General features: G+C 56.1%; 1 protein-coding gene across 15 annotated transcripts; it reads left to right on the plus strand.

The window, feature by feature from the left end:
- The first annotated feature begins 321 nt into the window (after positions 1 to 321).
- On the plus strand, positions 322 to 14,613 carry SLC29A1 (solute carrier family 29 member 1 (Augustine blood group)). 15 transcript variants are annotated; one of them, XM_039467132.2, is made up of 14 exons: positions 322 to 418; positions 6,568 to 6,674; positions 7,755 to 7,834; positions 9,866 to 9,947; positions 10,062 to 10,264; positions 10,376 to 10,515; positions 10,817 to 10,951; positions 11,038 to 11,135; positions 11,281 to 11,359; positions 12,142 to 12,266; positions 12,499 to 12,607; positions 12,843 to 12,928; positions 13,307 to 13,506; positions 13,911 to 14,613. In XM_039467132.2, the coding sequence occupies exons 3-14, from the start codon at positions 7,806 to 7,808 to the stop codon at positions 14,020 to 14,022; spliced, it is 1,398 nt and encodes a 465-aa protein (XP_039323066.1). In that variant the 5' UTR covers positions 322 to 418; positions 6,568 to 6,674; positions 7,755 to 7,805; the 3' UTR covers positions 14,023 to 14,613. The 15 variants fall into 15 exon arrangements, with proteins under 15 accessions (XP_039323066.1, XP_039323099.1, XP_010332247.2 ...); XM_039467165.2 differs by lacking the exons at positions 322 to 418; positions 6,568 to 6,674 and adding exons at positions 514 to 944; positions 2,462 to 2,561 and having other exon boundaries at positions 12,169 to 12,266; XM_010333945.3 differs by lacking the exon at positions 322 to 418 and adding an exon at positions 2,040 to 2,329.
- The last annotated feature ends 3,820 nt before the right edge of the window (positions 14,614 to 18,433 follow it).

Here is an 18,433-nt window from a genome sequence, read left to right on the forward strand (position 1 = left end):
AGGGAAGAAAATACCCTCCAGGGAGTTTGAGGATTTCTCAGCTAGTGGTGGTGGGAACAGGGTGATCTGTTTGCTAAGAGACTGGGTAGGAGGCCACCCAGGGAGGCAGTGCAGAAATGCAAGCCCTTGAGGGTCACCCCACCCTAGAAGTGACAAGGGGTGTGTGAGTGATCTTACGAACTGGCTTCATTATGTCCTCCTCCCCAGTGGGAGGCCCTTCAGGGGTCAAATAAGAGTTAGACACATTTGCATCCCAGCCTCTGGATAATTTGTTTATTGGTTCTAGGCAATAATCCTCCCTCTCTGGGTGAGTGTTGTGCTCTATCTAGGTCCCGAGGAGGACAGTGAGGAGCACAGGACCCAGTCGGGATCCTCGTCCCCTCTCCACGCCCGTCAGAAGCCTGGATTGGGGAAGAAGGTGAGCCCCGAGCTGTGCACCCCACCCCCAGACCTGCGGGGCTTCCTGCCAGCCGCAAGCCGTCCCTCCCCACCCCTCCCCATCGGCTTCCTTCAGGAGCCCTCAAAGACACTGCACTTGCTCCCGGGTCTCAGGAAGGCGACCTAGCGGGAGGGGCAGGGAGAAGGGGGTCCGAGGCCCGAGGCCCCTAACCCCGTCCCTTTCCGAAGCCTCGGGTGACCAAAGGCGCCGGCCGCGCGTCCAAGCCCGACGGGCCCCTCCCACTGAGGCGGCTCCGGTCTCCCCGTCCCTGGGCCGCGAGGGCTGGAAGGAGCCGGCTGCGGAGCGCCAAGCGGGCGCTGGGGTCGCCGGTGGCAGCCGCTCTTCCGCCCGGCGGTTCGCACCGGTAAGGTCCGGCGCGGGCTGCGCCCTCCAGCCGTGGGTATGGCCCCAGCCCCGAGATGAGGAGGGAGAGAACCAGGGGCCCCCGGGCCTGGGAATTTCCGTCCCCCGCCAAGTCCGGATGCCCGCTCCACAGTCTCAGCAGGTGCGTGGGGCAGGGCGGTGGGGGCCTGGCTGGGTGGGGTGGGGGCGAGGTCTGCGCTGTTCTCACGCTGCCCTGCGGGACGGGCAGCTGGTAGGGGAACCTGCTGGGCTATGGCGTCTCAGTGGAGTCGGTATCTTTGATTTCTGGATGCGAGGCTACTTTTCTGGGACTCCGAAGGCCATATTAGATGACTGCCTCCCCGAACTCCCCCAACCCCTTACAGATGACCCGGGAACATAGGGTAGGGAGAAGAGGTCTGGGAAATTAAGCTAGAAGACCAGCCCAGATCTAGCTGAACAAACAATTAAGTCTTTCTGAACCCTGATCCAGTACCCACCCTGTGAACACACCTGTCTTTACTTAGAATTTTAATGTTTTATTCATCATGGAGTCTTAAAAAAAAAAAAAAAAAAAAAAGAGTCTTGCTCTGTTGCTCAGGCTGGAGGGCAGTGGTGCGATCACAGCTCACTGCAGCCTCAACCTAATGGACCCACGCCATCCTCCAGCGATCCTCTCACCTCAGCCTCCCACAGTGCCGGGACCACAGGTGTGCGTCAACATGTTCGGCTAAAATTTTTTTTTTTTTTTTTTTTTTTTTGAAGAGACAGAGTCTACCTATGTTGCCCAGGCGAATCTTGAACTCCTAAGCTCAAGTGATTCTTCCACCTCTGCCTCCCAAAGTGCTGGGATGACAGATGTGAGCCTTGATTCGTAGACGTTGCATTAAAACTTATCTTGGTCACAAAATATTTATCTTTTTTTATGGCGGGACAATTGACAGTAATATATGTGTGTGTGTGTGTCTGTGTGTGTGTGTGTGTATATATATATATATATATATATATATATATATATATGTTTGAGACAAGGTTTCTCTCTGTCGCCCATGCTGGAGTGCAGTGGCAGGATGATGGCTCACTGCAGCCTCAACCTCCCGGGCTCTGGTGATCCTCCCACCTCAGCCTCTGGAGTAGCTGGGACAACAGGCATGAACAACCATGTCTGGCTAATTTAATTTTTTTGTAGAGATGGGGTCTCACTATGTTGCCCAGGCTGGTCTTGAACTCCTGAACTCAAGCGATCCTCCCATCTCGATCTGCTAAAGTGCTGAGATTTCAGGCATGAGCCACCACTTCTGGCATAAAATTTATCTTGATTAATGAGTTTTTTGGCTCCTTATTACATTTTACATCTCCGGCAAGTGCCTCACTGGCCTCTACCCAGACCCAGCCCTGTCACAAAAACAACTGAGAACATAGTCATGAGCCATGTGCTGGTTACCAACCCCCAGGTCAAGCAAACACACCTCCAGCAAACACAGATGGCTTGTTGGTGACAGCTGAGAGGACACAGGCCTGGGGAAAGAGAGGACTGTGTGTGAAGTGGTAAGGCATGCTTGGGGCCTGCCAAGTAGGGGAGGGATTCTGGGGCAAGCCACAGTCCCATATAGGGTGGTAGATAAAGTAGAGAGTAGGGGTGCAGCAGGACCAACCCTTCCCACCCCACTCCTTCAACAGGGACCTGAGGGAGTTCAAGGAGGGAGAGAGGCCAGAAGACCAGGCAGAGGGTGAAGAGATCTGGCAAGGCCTGGCTGGAAAAACTCCAGGCAAGGCCCTTGTGAGTTAGGGCTCCCGGGGCTGTCCAGCAGGGGGCCCCGGCACCCAGCAATCTCCTCTGCTTGGGAGGTGGCTACAGAGGGGTGTGGGTGCTGGCTAGGAGCCCAGCAGGGCGCATGCCAGATGGACTTCTCTCCAACAATAACAGCCCTGGCTGTTGCCATCAGCCAAGCTGGCAGGGACGCAGTGTGGGTGGGGAGAGGAACAGCCTTCCCTAGTCTGGCCTGGGACCCTCACCACTTCCCTCCAGTTTTCTTCCACCCCCAACCCCCTCTGTACACAATTGCGGCCACTGGCCCCCAGCCTGGTCATGCCTGGCAGATCTTCTGACCACTAGGCCTGCCACCCCCATAGACTCAGAAACCAGGAAAGGAAGGTGGGGAGCGAGGAAGGGGTCAAAGCAGAGGAGAGAGGAGGGCTAGGAGAGGAAGAGAGAGAGACTGGACAAACATGAGGGCGGGAATTCGGGGGCTGTGGACAGACATGAAGCCACTCTCCACTCATGGGGCAGTGCCTAGAAAAATACCACTGAGACTCATCTTCCTGCTCTCTGGTTAGGGCTGGCGGGAATGGGGAGATGTAGGGGAGGGTTGGGAAGGAATATGTGTCATCTCTGTGGGGCATGGAAACAGAAGGCTGGGGACACCCATTCTGGAGTAGCTTGGGGAGAGCCACTGACCCTAAGTGGAAAAGCTACCTCTCTCCTTAGGGTCCTGTTTCTCTGGGGACAGGGTAGGAATACCTTATCCTTATGATGTGAGTACTGCTAGCTGTTAATCAGTGTCTGTGGCTTCTCTAGGAAACAAGCCCTTCCGGTCAGTGGGCTTGGGGTGGACAGCGTGGGTTGGATTTTCTCCTCAGGACCTTTCCAGCCTTTGGATCATCCTCCAGCACAGAGTGGTGCTGGAAGGGCAGGGACTTCCCCCGACCCCACGCCATTTACTGCCCAACAAAGAAAAGGGTCTCCTTCCCCCTCCCTTGGAGAAATGCGCTGGACTACCCCTCAGCAAGCCCACCCCTTCCACGTTAGTGAAGCATGTGCTCAGCAACGCTTCTGCCTCTCAGGAGTATCTCCGACTGGGACAATAGGATTCACTCAGGATGTAAGGCTGTTTGTTGCTGGCTTTTTCTCTTCCCATCTCCAGCTGTGCTTCGGTTTTCCAAAGTGCTGGATTTAGAAAGGGTGAATTAGAAGGGGGCTGCAGGGCTGTGCCCCGTCCCCCTCCGCGCCAACACAAGCACAAGGCAGAGCCACACACCCCCTCCAAGTCAAAGTTGTGGGTGGTGTGGTGTTTGCACGTCTGTGGCGGGGACTGGATGTGTCAGGGATGGGAAAACCCGTCATGCTGGTCACAGAACAGGGGAGGTGGGGACAGAAGCAGTTTTGAAGGAAAAGAAGAGGAGGGGGCCTGAAAGAAAGAAGGGGGAGTTGAAAGGGAGCGCGCTGGGAGGAAAAACGTGCAGTGTGGAGGAAGCGCGGCGTGGGCGGGGCTTGGGGAGGGATAGCGGAACCTCCGAGGTGGAGTGGGCCACGGGGGCGTCGGAGCCGGTCTGAGCAGCAGGTGTGTCGATGGAACAGTCCCGAGATAGATTTTCATGGGAGTTTGCGCAGGTCCCCAATGTGGGGCTGTACCCTCCAGCCCTATGTGCCCCACACGATGGACAGCCTTAGTATGGCAGGGCCCAGAGAGGTCCTATCTACTGAAATAACACGACCACGCGGCCCTGGGGGCGCAGGGGCTCGGGGTGGGGTCGCAGAGGGCGAGGAGGCGCCGCGGGGTGGCAGGGGCGGGCAGGGGGCGGGGCCGCGGGCGCGCGGTTGTCGCGGAGGTGGCGGCGGGTTGGGGCGGGCCCAGCGGAGGGCGGGTTTGAATGTGCCCCGGCGGGCGCGGGAAGCTGCAGGGAGAGCGCAGATCTCAGCGCGGGAGCAGTGCTTCTCCGGCAGGTGCTGCCCGGGGTCGGAGACTGGGGACGGCAGGGGCGTGATGCCGCTGCTCGCCTGCCACGGGGGCCGGGAGGCCAGGCGTTATCCGCGGCCCGTGGGAGGGACGCCGATGGGGCCCCAGGGTGGAGCGTGCGGAGCCGCGCAGCACGTGGCGCGCACGGGCCGGAGAGCCGGAGGACCCTGCGGGGACCAGGACGCAAGTGGGGCTGGGTGGCCTGTTTCCTGGGCCTAAAACAGGCTGCCGTCATGGTGACCTCTGCACGGGGCAGGCGAGTGGACGGGTGATCCCGAGCGATCTGGTCGGTATCAGGGAGGGGCCTCCTGCTGACTGAGCTGGCGGAGGAGGATGGGGTTGGGGATGGGGATGGAGGCTCGCGGGCTGAGATGCTGGGCTGTGTCTTTAACCCCCGGGCTTTTACTGGCCAAACTCGTGCCCCTGGCGTCTCCTTCCTGGGCGCGTCCTCATTTACTGATTTACTGTGAGAGCAAATGAGAGAGCAAAGACAAACACCTCGGCTTTGCTTACCTGGAGAGAGCACTCGTAGGTCAAGGCTGGCTCCAACCTTGCCCTCACACCTCTAGAGGTCTCTCTCCAGCCCGGTCGTCCCTTTGCCTGCTCCTCTCGGTAGCCTACTCCTCTCCAGACCCTCCAACTTTCCTTATGCTTGGGTAAGCTCCCCATGCCAGAATGTGTGTGAAGGGACGAGGCTGAGGTGCCTGACACTCAAGTCGGGCTGGGAATGAGCCTGGTGTCCACCTCGTTTTTCCCTTTAGTTGGGATCAGAGTTCCCCCCCACCTCCCAGTCTACAGGCCTAGCTAAGAAGCAACTGTTATACCTCTCTCTCCATCCCCAAAAGAGCCTAGAATAACTTGAACGTTGAATTTAGATCCTAGCTCCTCCACTCTTGAGCTCTGTGACCTCAGGCAAGTGACTCAACCTCTCTGTTTAGTGCTAGTACTGGCTTATACCTGGTTGTGAGAAAAAGAGGAGAGACCTGCAGGTAGTGGCTGGACCCGTATGAGATCCTGGGAGTGGAGAACTTCGGGAGAGGTGCCGGGAGTCTGGGGCAGGGAGGTACTCAGTTTGGTGGCTGCTTTCACTTCAGCAGGCCAAAGCATGGCTGGAGGGACACCAGATGCTCTGAGCTGGTGTCAGATCCCTGGTTGCCGCTGACCAAAGGCAGACGAGCAAAACACGAAGCCTGGCCAGCTGAATGTTAGGATATGGGTAGGAGGAGAGGGCTGCCCATGGAGTTGAATTGTGCTCAAGACTGGGATGGAGGCTCCTGAGAACAGAGAGAGCAGGGATGTTGCTGGGGGAGAGGGCGGAAATACATACTTCTCTAACAAAACTGGCCTAAGGCAGTTTTACCCAGGAAAAACGGAGCTGATCTCCTGCCCCAGTCCTCCATCTAGTTTGAAGCTGCAACTCCATCTTAACTGCTGGGAACCTTGCCTGTGGGGTGGGAGCAGAGTACAGGGCATGTGGGTATGAGGTAAGAACCTAGAGGAAGGGTTCCTCCTACCTCATAGAAAACTGAGCCCTGAGCCTTTCCCCACCCCCACCCTAGTAATGACCTCTTACCTCCATCCCTCTAGAAAATTTAAATGTGATTATTCACCACTCTGGTGCCTAGGACAGTGACTGGCTGGCATGCAGAGGTCCTCAGTAAATATTTTTGAAGGGGTGATTGGAGGAATCCTGACTCCATCTGGAGATGTGTGGGCCAAGGGGCCAAGGAAGACCTCTGAGAGCTTGGAGTTTCTCCAGCGAGGGTTGAGAGGAACTATGGGGAGGTGGGAAAGCCCTTGGGGGTTTCAGGGCGCCCAGCTGCCTCTGTTTGTCTGAGTGGAGCGTTGAATGTTGCCGCACCTGCAAGAGCTCCCCTGCTGAGACTCCCTGTTCTCTTATCTACTGAGCTACAGGGGTGGCTTTTTATCTCCTGGGTGTGCTTCTGCTTCTTTGCTTGCAAGGCTTCTCAGAATGGGGCCCCATGAAGCCTGAGGGATTCTCTCCTGATACGCCCTGTGCCACCTTTTTCATTCTGGATCCGAATCCAGGAGCCCGTGGACAAGGCCCGCTGCCTGATCCTGAACTAGGAGCACCTCCCAGGGACTTCCCAGGCCCAGTCTGCTCCAACCCTTCTGCTGGCCAGTCTGGGCAGCCGGTGAGTCCCCAGAAAGGGAGGAAGGGGAAGCAGTCTTTACACCCAAAACAGCAAGGCCTGGGCCAGCTAGGCCTGAGTGTAGGGGATGTGCCAGCACACATCTGCCTGGCTTCCCATGCCGGCCAATGGGAAAGCTGGTTAATCTGGTGCCAGGGGGTCTCCCCCTACACAAATGAGGAGCAGGAGAGGGACAGTGAGGGAGAAGGATAGGAGCTTTGGGATTCACCCCTCTAATCTTCTTTTCAAGGTCACTTTCAGCAAAGGTAAGAGGACAGGAGCCTGTGACCGAGAGGAACTAAGGGGTTACTAGGTGACCCTGGGGTCAGGACTTGGGGCCCGGCCAGGCTGTGTGAAGGGCTGTTCCCCCACATCCATTATGAAATATTTTCCTGGAAAACCAGCCAGCAACTAGGAAGCCCCTGGGCAGTGGCTGCAAAGGAAGGTTAAGGTGCCACCCGCAGAGAGGCTGGAATCTGGGGTGCCTCCAGGAGAGGACAGCCCCACTCTAGCCATGAATCCAGGGCCTCCCGGGGAGGGTGGAGAGACCAGACTTGCGGAGAGGGACGTGGGGAGCCTCTGGCTTGGCCTCAGTCATCGTCACTGTTGTGGCTCTGCAGCTCTGCCTGCTGTGTCCTTCCTCCTCCTCCCCCGACCTCTTCGCTGTGTCTCCTCCATTCCTTTCCCTCCTTCCTTTGTCAACACTGTCCCTGACCCCTCTCGTCCTCTTCCCTGCCTTCTTTGACTGTCTTTCCCTCCCTCCCATCATCCTTCCTCCTCCTTCCCTCCTGCTCTCCACCCTCCTGTTTCCCAGCTTATAAACTGCTTCGCCTGCTGGATAAAAATAGCGGTGGCAGCGGCCAGGCCGGGAGCCAGGTAGAGCCTGAGCAGGCAGAGGGGACGCGCAGGACTGGCCTGCTGGGCCAGGGGCTGGGCGGGGGTCAAGTTGAGTGGTCCAGAGGGGTTCCTGGTGGACTCTGCGGCTGGCCTGTTCTGTCAGCCCTGCCCCCTCTCACCCTAAGAGCCTGAGGAGGCCTGTGGCAGGGCAAAGACAGGGCCTTACACTGTTCCTGCCCCCAGCAGGCCCCTGAGGGAGGGAGCTGTCAGCCAGACAAAACCGAGAACACCATCGCCATGACAACCAGTCACCAGCCTCAGGACAGGTAAGGGGTAGGGGGCTGGGCTGTGGATCCAGGGAATGGGTTTTCAGGGAGCTGGGTGCAGTGTCCTTTGAAATTGAGGGTTGCCACTGCTGCCTGGCCTTCCAGCCAGGTAGCTATGAGTCAGATCTGCATCAGGGGGAGGGACCCCGTGTGCCTTGGCTGGGTCCTGGCGGGGGTGTCTTCGGGGAGGGTAGGGGGGGTGGGCAGCAGTCCCTCCCTGGCCCGTCAGTGTTTCCACTGCTGCTCTCCAGCCAGTCAGCGGCTTCCGGCTCCTCCCGCCACCACTGTGGGGAGATACTTGGCTGTGCCCCTCCTTTCAGCTCACTTCTGGCAGAACTGCCCTGGGGCCTCTGCCTTAGATGACCTGGCCCACCCTGGTTCTTGGGCTGATCTTCCTCTCAATTCCCTACCTCTGGAGCTTGTGAACTCCCAATCAAATTAGACTTGCAGTTATGACTGAAAATGTGTCTTGAAAAAAGAGGCTGTAGCTTAATTCAATTTCTCAAAGGGATCTGCGACCCAAGAAGGCTGAAGGAGGTGATGCCTGAGATCCCAAACTCCTCCCAAGTGTCAGGCCCTGTCCTTCCCTCCAGCTTAGGCCCCTGAAACCCATCACACTTGCCCTACCCACCCCATCTCCCTCCCGTGCCAAAGGCTCTGAAACTAGGCCACTTGTGCCTGTGGGGGCCTTAAGCACGTAGCTTCATCCCTCTGGGACCATTTTCCCACCTGTGAAATGGAACGAAAAGTATCCACGTCTCAGGAAGTGGATCTAGAAGTGACGGAATGTAAGGAGGCACGGCAGTAGGTACAGGCCGCAGGGTGCTCCCGCACCTCTGTCCTCCGTTCCCAGGCTGCCTGCCCTCTCTGTCCTCACCTCCGCTCTCCTGCCGGCCGTTCCCTGAAGCCCTCGCCGTCTCCATTTGCCTTGTTACACAGCTCGCTCGTCTCCCAGTGCCACCCCCACCTGTATGACTTCGGGAGTTTTTCCTTCCACTCTGGGGCTCCAAACCAAGCCTTTAGCTTCTCCAAGGGAAGCGTGTGTATGAGGGGGTTGGAGGGCTGCAGTTGGCATTAACCCACACTGTTCACATGGGGGGCTTACCACACCATCCCTGTGTGAGGCCTGCCAGCAGTCCAGGCTCCTGCACTCTGGCCAGACCTGCCTTCTCACTGCCTTGGGCTTTATCCCCACCATCGCTGAAGAGAGCTGGTGTTGGCTCTAGGGAGGGTGTGCAAACCCATCTGGAGATCTCCATGGGCCCGCTGGGGTTGCTCAGCTTTCAGGCAAGGCCTACCTGGGAGAAGCTGGCCTGACCTGGAAGGGCCTTGAGGTATAGGGCTTGGGGCATTGCCCTGGCCAAAGGCGGGCAGCCCTTATTTACACCCTGAGGCCCAGATGACCTCTAGTGGCCCCATACCTCCTCGGCTGGCCTGGGTGATGTGAACTACAAAGGTCTGTTTGGCCAGGGAGAAAGCAGCTCTAACGCCCTGGCTTCACAGCTGCCCTGAGGCACCCCGCCCGCCTGCCCCTCTAGGTCCAGAATAGTATGGGAGTTTCTCGACCTCAGAATCCTCTTTAGGGAGTCACACAGTCCCTGACCAGACAGCATAACTGTTTCCAGCCTGCCTGGTGGGGGTGGAAGACGCTTGCTGTTTGCTTTCTCACTCATCCGCCTGCCCCAGCCCTTCAGCAGGAGTTCCAAAACCATCTCCGGATGTGTGGGTCACCCTGGTTCCCACCCTGCAGGGTCCCCCGAGCCTTCCAGGGATGAGAACCATGCTCCTGTCAGCCATTCCATTCAGTCCTGTGACCCTGGCCCCCCCCAACCCCGAATTCCAGTGGACCATGTTCCCTTGTCTCTCCACCCCACCCACACCCACAAGAGGACACATGCACATGGACGTAAACACAGGTGCCCTGTGCCCCGGGACCTAGAGAGACTGACAACAGACGGGGTTCCCTGGGGCTCATCGTGGAGGGGGGCAGGGTAGCGTGTCACTTGGCCCCTCTCTCCTCCTCCATTGCAGATACAAAGGTGTCTGGCTTATCTTCTTCGTGCTTGGTCTGGGAATGCTGCTCCCGTGGAATTTTTTCATGACGGCCACTCAGGTGAGGCCGGAGGGACTGGGCTCCAGGGGTCATGTCCACTGTGCCTGCAGGACCTGACTCTGCCCATAGGCACAGGCAGAGAGATTTCAACATGCCTCTCTGCAACCCCTGCAGTATTTCACAAGCCGCCTGGACATGCCCCAGAATGTGTCCTTGGTCACTGCTGAACTGAGCAAGGACGCCCAGGCATCAGCCGCCCCCGCAGCACCCTTGTCTGAGCGGAACTCTCTCAGTGCCATCTTCAACAATGTCATGACCCTGTGTGCCATGCTACCTCTGCTTCTCTTCACCTGCCTCAACTCCTTCCTGCACCAGAGGTGAGCGCCCACCCCCTCCCCAGCCCCCAGCCTGACCCTCACTGCATCCTGCAGCCCCTTGGCTGACCCCAGCCTTGCCCACTTGTCTCTGCCACCCTTGGCTTCTGGCAGGATCCCCCAGTCCGTACGGATCCTGGGCAGCCTGGTGGCCATCCTGCTGGTGTTCCTGATCACTGCCATCCTGGTGAAGGTGCAGCTGGATCCTCTGCCCTTCTTTGTCATCACCATGATCAAGATCATGCTCATTAATTGTAAGCTGGGCTGCTAGGGGGCCTATGGGAGGAGGCCTGCCCACCTACCCCCACTCTTCTTTCAGACCCACTGTCAGCCAGAGAGGAGCCCACCCCTCTACCTGGAGGGAGTGGATGCTGTGAGCAGTTGGAATTCAGAGGCCTGAGTGGGCCTGGATCAGGTCTGGGAGGGAGCAGAGAGAAGGGCAGCTTAGCCTCAAGACTCACTGGGAGTAAAGTAAAAATGAGAAGGACCTGTCTTCCTGGGCACCCCTAACCGCCGGCCCTAGCTCCCCTGCTCATGCCCACCCTGTTTCCCCAGCATTTGGTGCCATCCTGCAGGGCAGCCTGTTCGGTCTGGCTGGCCTCCTGCCTGCCAGCTACACAGCCCCCATCATGAGTGGCCAGGGCCTAGCAGGCTTCTTCGCCTCCGTGGCCATGATCTGCGCTATTGCCAGTAAGTCCTGCTGTCCACCTGCCCAGTGCCCTGGTGTGGCGGGGAGACAGGATGGGGCCTGTTTCTGATCACTGATACCACCCCAGGTGGCTCGGAGCTATCAGAAAGTGCCTTCGGTTACTTTATCACAGCCTGTGTGGTCATCATTTTGAATATCATCTGTTACCTGGGCCTACCCCGCCTGGTGAGCAAATGGAGGGAGCTGGGGTTTGGGGTATAGGGGTCTGGGGTTCCAGACCAAGGGTATTCTGAGGCCAAAACCTGGGGGAGGCTAGGATTCTGGAGATTCTGCCTCTGAATCCACCTTCCCCGTCTTCCTTACTTGATAGGAATTCTACCGCTACTACCAGCAGCTCAAGCTTGAAGGGCCCGGGGAGCAGGAGACCAAGTTGGACCTCATTAGCAAAGGTCCGAAGAGCCTGAGGAAGCTGGGGTGGAGGATGGTATACCGAGGGGGGGCAGCATGAGCAAAGAGGACAAGGATGAGTGCCCTGTGTTAGCTGGCAGCCCTGAGCCAGAGGAGGACCGAGGGACTGGGGTGGGGAAAGGGGGACAATAGGAAATAAGGGCCAGCAAAGATAAAATGGGGACAGATACCGGATACCTTAAATGCCCGAGGTGTTTGGACTAAAGGCAGTGGGAAGCGATTTCAGATTTTTTTTTTTTTTTTTTTTTTTTTTTTTTGAGACAGAGTTTTGCTCTTGTTACCCAGGCTGGAGTGCAATGGCGCGATCTCGGCTCACCGCAACCTCCGCCTCCTGGGTTCAGACAATTCTCCTGCCTCAGCCTCCTGAGTAGCTGGGATTACAGGCACGTGCCACCATGCCCAGCTAATTTTTTTGTGTTTTTAGTAGAGACGGGGTTTCACCATGTTGACCAGGATGGTCTCGATCTCTTGACCTCGTGATCCACCCGCCTCGGCCTCCCAAAGTGCTGGGATTACAGGCTTGAGCCACCGTGCCCGGCCGATTTCAGATTCTTGAGCAAGGAATAACATGACCTGAGGCTCCTGGGAGAGGCCAGGTCCCTGGGGCTTGAGCTGTAGGGATTTAGAGGCGAGGTCTGGGTTAGGGTTAGGGTTAGGGTATGGCTAGGACTGGTTAAGGAGGCGTCTACCTCCAAGTAATCCCAGTCCCTTTGGGGAATGTTTGTGTTGTCTCCTGTTGCTCTGTCCTCCCCACAACTTGAAGAGTCTTCCACAACCTGTCACCCTGCAGGAGAGGAGCCAAGAGCAGGCAAAGAGGAGTCTGGAGTTTCAGTCTCCCACTCTCAGGCCACCAACGAAAGCCACTCTATCAAAGCCATCCTGAAAAATGTACGTGGGGCAGGTTCTCCTACCCTCTACCCCTGTCCTGTGTCTCTCCTTTTGCTCCCTCCGCCTGCCACCCATCTCCTCCCTTTCTGACCTGAGAGTGGTCAATCCTGGATTCTTTTGTGTGTGCGGGTGTGCCCATACACAAGTGCCAGCATTGGGGATTCCTGGTTCTTTTAAAGCACAGCCACCATGAAGACACAGGGGCCTGGGTGACTCTACCCCTTCTATCTAGATCTCAGTCCTGGCTTTCTCTGTCTGCTTCATCTTCACTATCACCATTGGGATGTTTCCAGCCGTGGCTGTTGAGGTCAAGTCCAGCATTGCAGGCACCAGCGCCTGGGGTGAGGATGCCACAGGTTCCCAGAATGGGAACAGACAGGATCTTGAGCTGGGCTAGAAGTGGGGAAGAGAGGGAGCCTGGGTCACCTTCTCCCCATTTCCTGGGTTCATTTTGCCCTTCCCTGGGCTGGAAGTATCTTCTCCATTTTATTGGTGGGAAAGCTGAGGCCCAGTGAAGGTTAGGCTTGTTATACCTGCCTCTGAGCCTGATAACCACCCATTCATCTTCTCTTCCAGAACATTACTTCATTCCTGTGTCCTGTTTCTTGACTTTCAATGTATTTGACTGGTTGGGCCGGAGCCTCACGGCTGTATTCATGTGGGTAAGTGGAGGAAGAGAGGGCCACAGGCCCCTGGGGGAAGTCAGAGTTCAGCCTGAGACCCAGAGAGGAAACCCAAGAAAGTCTAGTGGTAAGGGGACCATTTATTTTAGTCGAGGCATAAAGTATGTACGGCTAAGTACAAGTCTTCAGTGTACAACTTAATGAATATATATATATGCATACCTGCCTAGATCGAGACGTAGACTATTTCTAGCACTCTGGAAGCCTCCACTGTGCCCCTTTCAAGCAGTAACCCCCTAAGAAGAACCAGGCTTTGAGGTTTCAGTTCAGGTCCAGAGGGGCCCCAGATGGCTCCCTGGGGGCCTGGCTGTGCCCTGGGGCGGCGGCCTGGGCTGAGGCCCTGCCTGGTGTCCGCAGCCTGGGAAGGACAGCCGCTGGCTGCCGGGCCTGGTGGTGGCCCGGCTGGTGTTTGTGCCGCTGCTACTGCTGTGCAACATCAAGCCCCGCCGGTACCTGACTGTGGTCTTCGAGCACGACGCCTGGTTCATCATCTTCATGGCTGCCTTTGCCTTCTCCAACGGCTACCTCGCCAGCCTCTGCATGTGCTTTGGGCCCAAGTGAGTGGGGCTGGGCAAGGAACTTGGTGGCATCAGACAGGATCTAGAGTTCCAGTGGGGGACACTCAGTAGAGGGAGGGCAAAAGGAGAGTCCTTGCTCCCAGGGCTGAGAGGAGGGATGGCTCAGGAGGGGCTCCCAGGCTGAAAAGATCGTGACTGTAGTGGAGGGGGTGCCCAGGCTTACTTGGGTGGAGGTGGAGGAGAGGGGCTTGCAGAAGACGACCCCACCATACATATTCCCTCAAGGGGGAAAAGCCAGGTTGGGGCTAGGCAGCCAGGAGGGGTTGATCAGCTGAAAGAGGTCCCACAGTCAAGTCGCCCCACCCCACCCCTCCTTCCACCCAGAGGCTCTGGGCTTGGGTACAGCCATTCTGAGGTAGCCTTGCCCTTCCTTCCTCCCTCAGGAAAGTAAAGCCGGCTGAGGCGGAGACTGCAGGAGCCATCATGGCCTTCTTCCTGTGTCTGGGCCTGGCCCTGGGGGCCGTCTTCTCCTTCCTGTTCCGGGCGATCGTGTGACCAAGGATGGACAGAAGGACTGCTTGCCTCCCTGCCTCCTGCCCCTTCCTTCTGCCAGGGGTGGGCCCCGAGTGGTCTGGAGGTTTTTTTCTTCTAGCTGACTTCTGCTTTCCACAGCTTGTGCTGGGCCCGGATGTCCAGGCCCTGGGGACAGTGGGACAGACAGTGGGGACATTGTGGGCTTGGGGCTCAGAGTCAACGGATGGGGTACAGCCTCCGCATCTGCTTGAGTTTCCCCACACTTGGCTCTGACTGATCCCTGTGCAGGCCAGCGGAGGCTCTTGGGCTCGGAGAACACGTGTTTGTGTGTGTGTGTGTGTGTGTCTGTGTCTGCGTCCGTGTCTGTCAGACTGTTTGTCTGTCCCAGGGGTGGCTAGAAGCTGGGTCTGGCCGTTGTATGGTCCCATCTGAGATGCCCCCTCCCTCCTTTCTGCCCCATGTTCTCTCCATGTCCCCCTCCCAGCTCCCCACACCTAGTTCCTACCCATCATGCACCCTGTACAGTTGCCATGTTATTGCCTTTTTAAAATATGACAGATACCAGGTGCCTTCAGAGGCTCTCTGATTAAGTAAACCTTTTTCGTTTTTTTCTTCATGGCTCCCTGTGTCCTCCATCCAGGCCTTCATGCCCTGGGAGGGTAGAGGGCCGGCAGCCTGAATCTGGGAGATCAGCATGACCCAGCTGGGCCCTGGCCAGGACTGGGCCTGGGTCCAAGGGGAAGGTAGGGGTAGTCCTCCTGGCCTCAGAGGGGCTGCGATGCCCCCTGCTGGGGCCACAGAGGAGGGACAGGCCTGGAACCAGGATACCAAGACTGTTAGCCAACACTGAGAAAGAACAGGTTTTTCTTTGCTGCTTCATTCATTCTTTCAGAGGACGGAGGATGGAGATAGCACCCCATCTTTCCTTTGTCTTCATTGCCACCCCCTCCACTCTGTCCCCAGCCCCAGCAATGAACTCTACAAAACTGGCCAGCTACTGGCTGCACTCCCACACCACCAGGCAAGAAGAGACTGAGGCCTGAGGGTTCTCCCCTACCTGGCACGCAGCCCTGACACCAAAGCTCAGCCTGCCAGACTTCCTGGGGAACAAGGGGCCTGTGTGTCTGCGCGGTGAAACCAATCCTCCCCTTCTCAACCCAAACTCTGGCCTAGGGAGGGGTGGGTCGATGTGGAACTATGGGAGTGTCTCAGTGGAGGGGCCCTACCAGTGGAACCCCCATCTCAAGAATGATCTCCTGACTGGAAGTGGGACCCGAGCTCTGGCCACAGTGCAGCACCCCCGTAATCCACACCTCCTACCCTCCCACGTGTCTCAGACTCCTCCCAGAAAGCAGAAGGCATTCCTGAATTCTCAGCCTGGGCTGCTCACTCGCCCTGACCAGCAGACGGCTACAGAGTTGGCACCTTGCTCAGGCATCCTTTCTCACAAGAGTTTAATTTAATTGAGAGCTTCAGGCCTCATTAAGGGCTGTTAGCGCATTTTGAAGGCTCTTTGATGAGCTCTGCAGGCCTAATGGGGTAGCTAAGTATACCACGCACTTGGAACTGAAGTTTATATGCTATTAATCATTTGTCAGACCACAGTATGTATCTGCCATGCTGGAAAACAAAACATTCCTTTTGGATCAGGTTCAAAAGCTGAGGGGTTCCCTGAGTATCCTTCCTGCTGTCTGCAGTGCTGTTGGGCAGTGAGTCAAGCTGAACATACAAACTGAGCTCTTATCCTCAGTCCTCCCATTGTACCCAAGCCCCAAAGAGCCCTATTGGTTTGCTTCATTGGCACCAGCAGCGCCTTACAGTCCTGTAGGTCTTCCTGAGGTTGCTTTACCACCTCCTGCCTGGCCCACTGGGACTTCCTCCCGGGTCTCTTCCAGTCCATCCCACACATGGACACAAAAATAATCTGAAAGCAGACTGAGCGTGGTGGCTCACGCTTGTAATCCCAGCACTTTGGGAGGCCGAGGTGGGTGGATCACGAGGTCAGGAGTTCAAGGCCAGCCTGGCCAAACATAGTGAAACCTCGTCTCTAGTAAAAATACAAAAATTAGTCTGGCATGGTGGCGCACAGCTGTAATCCCAGCTACTCCGGAGGCAGAGGCAGGAGAATTGCTTGAACCTGGGAGGCGGAGGTTGCAGTGAGCCAAGATCGCACTATTGCACTCCAGCCTGGGCAACAGAGCAAGATTCTATCTTAAAAAAAAAAAAAAAAAAAATCTGAAAGCAAATCTGTCAGGTGCTGCCTGCTCTCTGGAGTATGCGCCTGTGTCCTGAGTGTTTTCTGATCCTCCACCACCAACAGCCAGTTTGTGCAATTTTTTTTGCACCTCAGAGCTTTCATAACTTTGTGACTTGTCTTCTATCATATTCTTATCTTACTCCAGCTATGGGACTGTCATGTTTTTGAGGTTATGGCCTACTTTTTACTCCTGTTTTGGCTTTTCAAGCTATGTTATACCTGGCTCCCAGAGGTACTTGGCAAATATTGGCTTGATGGCACGTGCGATATGGAATTCATCCCCACAATCTTCACATGCCCAACTCCAGCTGTGTGGCAGCATGCCTCGATTGTGCCCCTGGGATAGAGATGGGGATGTTAAGTAGGTTCCTCGACCCCAGCACTGATTTGAGAGGAAAACCCATGTAGGATACAGTTCCTTTCTCCCTTCCTGTACTTCAGTTGATGTTGAAGGAAATTGCTAGAATATTTTCTCCCCAAAATTTAAAAATGCAAATGCTAAAAAATGTCAGTCTCTTCATTTCCATTCTCCTGACCTAATTCTTTTCACAGGGAAAGTTGGAGGGGGTGAGGTTAGGAAAAGCAGCTCCTAGGTCTCCTGCCCACCCAGCTGCAGGGATGGCTCCCGACCCCAAGTGGGCGCTCTGCAGGCCCCTGCCCTTTGGGGAGCAGGAGCCTCCCCTGGGTCCTCTCCACTTTCCTGCTAGCACCTTGCTGCCTATAAGGTAGAGCGAGCTGAGCATGAAAACCCACCAAATATACCTGGCTGCTGTGACTTGCTTCTGGTTGTCATCTTCCTTCCATGTCACATTTCTGCTCAAAACAGTCAGTATTCAGCTGCTGTCCCTGGAGTGGCTGCCATTGCAACACAGGAATGTTCGTCTTGTTTAATCTTTTATGGTGAAATGCTGGAGCCTTAAACACTTGAAAAGCTAAGAGCTGTGGTAAATCAGCCATCCTGGCAAATAGAAATGATGCCTCAGGTATAATCTACGAGTCAGAATGTATCTGTGTATCTATTCTTTGAGGCAAATATGGAAAAATTCTGGTGGAGGCAATATAAAGCCAGGGCCAGGAGAAGCATGTGACAGGAGAACCCCAATTAAAGTTTTGTTTTGTTTTGAGTCAGAGTTTCGCTCTTGTTGCCCAGGCTGGAGTGCAATGGCATGATCTCGGCTCACTATAACCTACGCCTTCTAGGTTCAAGTGATTCTCCTGCTTCAGCCCATCTAGTAGCTAGGATTACAGGAGTGTGCCACCACACCTGGTGAATTTTTGTATTATTAGTAGAGATGGGGTTTTACCATGTTGACCAAGTTGGTCTCAAACTCCTGACCTGATGTGATTCGCCCACCTCGACCTCCCAAAGTGCTGGGATTACAAGTGGGAGCCACCATGCCCAGCCTTTTATTTGTTTGTTTTTTGAGAGAGTCTCCCTCTGTCACCCAGGCTGGAGTGCAGTGGTGCAATCTCAGCTTACTGCAGCCTCTGCCTCCCAGGTTCAATTGATTCTCCTGCCTCAGCCTCCTGAGTAGATGGGATTATAGGGGTGCACCACCATGCCTGGCTACTTTTTGTATTTTTAGTAGAGATGGGGTTTCACCATGTTGGCCAGGCTGGTCTCAAACTCCTGACCTCGTGATCCGCCCCCTCGACCTCCCAAAATGCTGGGATTATAGGCGGGAGCCACCACGCCTGGCCCTGAATTAAAGTTTAGAGTTAAACTTTGATAGTATTTCAAAATGGATGTAAACAGAAAAATGCAGTCACCTTAAAATAGGCCTGTTTGTCCAGCAGGCGTTGCCTGGAAGCCAAGTCTTCACACACACAGGAAGAGTGGCAGTCCCCAGGAGGTCAGCCAGCAGATCTGACTGGGAGGCCGGATTGGCAGTGTCCCCCGCAAACCCTTGGGCACCAGCTGTTTCCTGGGGCAGATTGGCACTGAGGGTGGAAACTGGCAGAGCCCAACTCCCCCGGCCCCAGCCTCATCAATGGGCCTGTGTCCTGGCTAGGCTCCTCCAGCCCATCTCGGTATAACCTGGCTTCCTGTGTATATGCTCTCAGGCAGAAGACGCGCCCACTCAGAGCCCTCTGCAAACTTGACAGTCCTCGCTGGAAGTGAGCAAAATTGGCATTTTGGCTCCAGACTGCAGGGTGGCTGCTACGTGTGAGTCA

This window comes from Saimiri boliviensis, chromosome 4 (assembly GCF_048565385.1).
Source record: "Saimiri boliviensis isolate mSaiBol1 chromosome 4, mSaiBol1.pri, whole genome shotgun sequence".
Lineage (NCBI taxonomy): Eukaryota > Metazoa > Chordata > Mammalia > Primates > Cebidae > Saimiri > Saimiri boliviensis.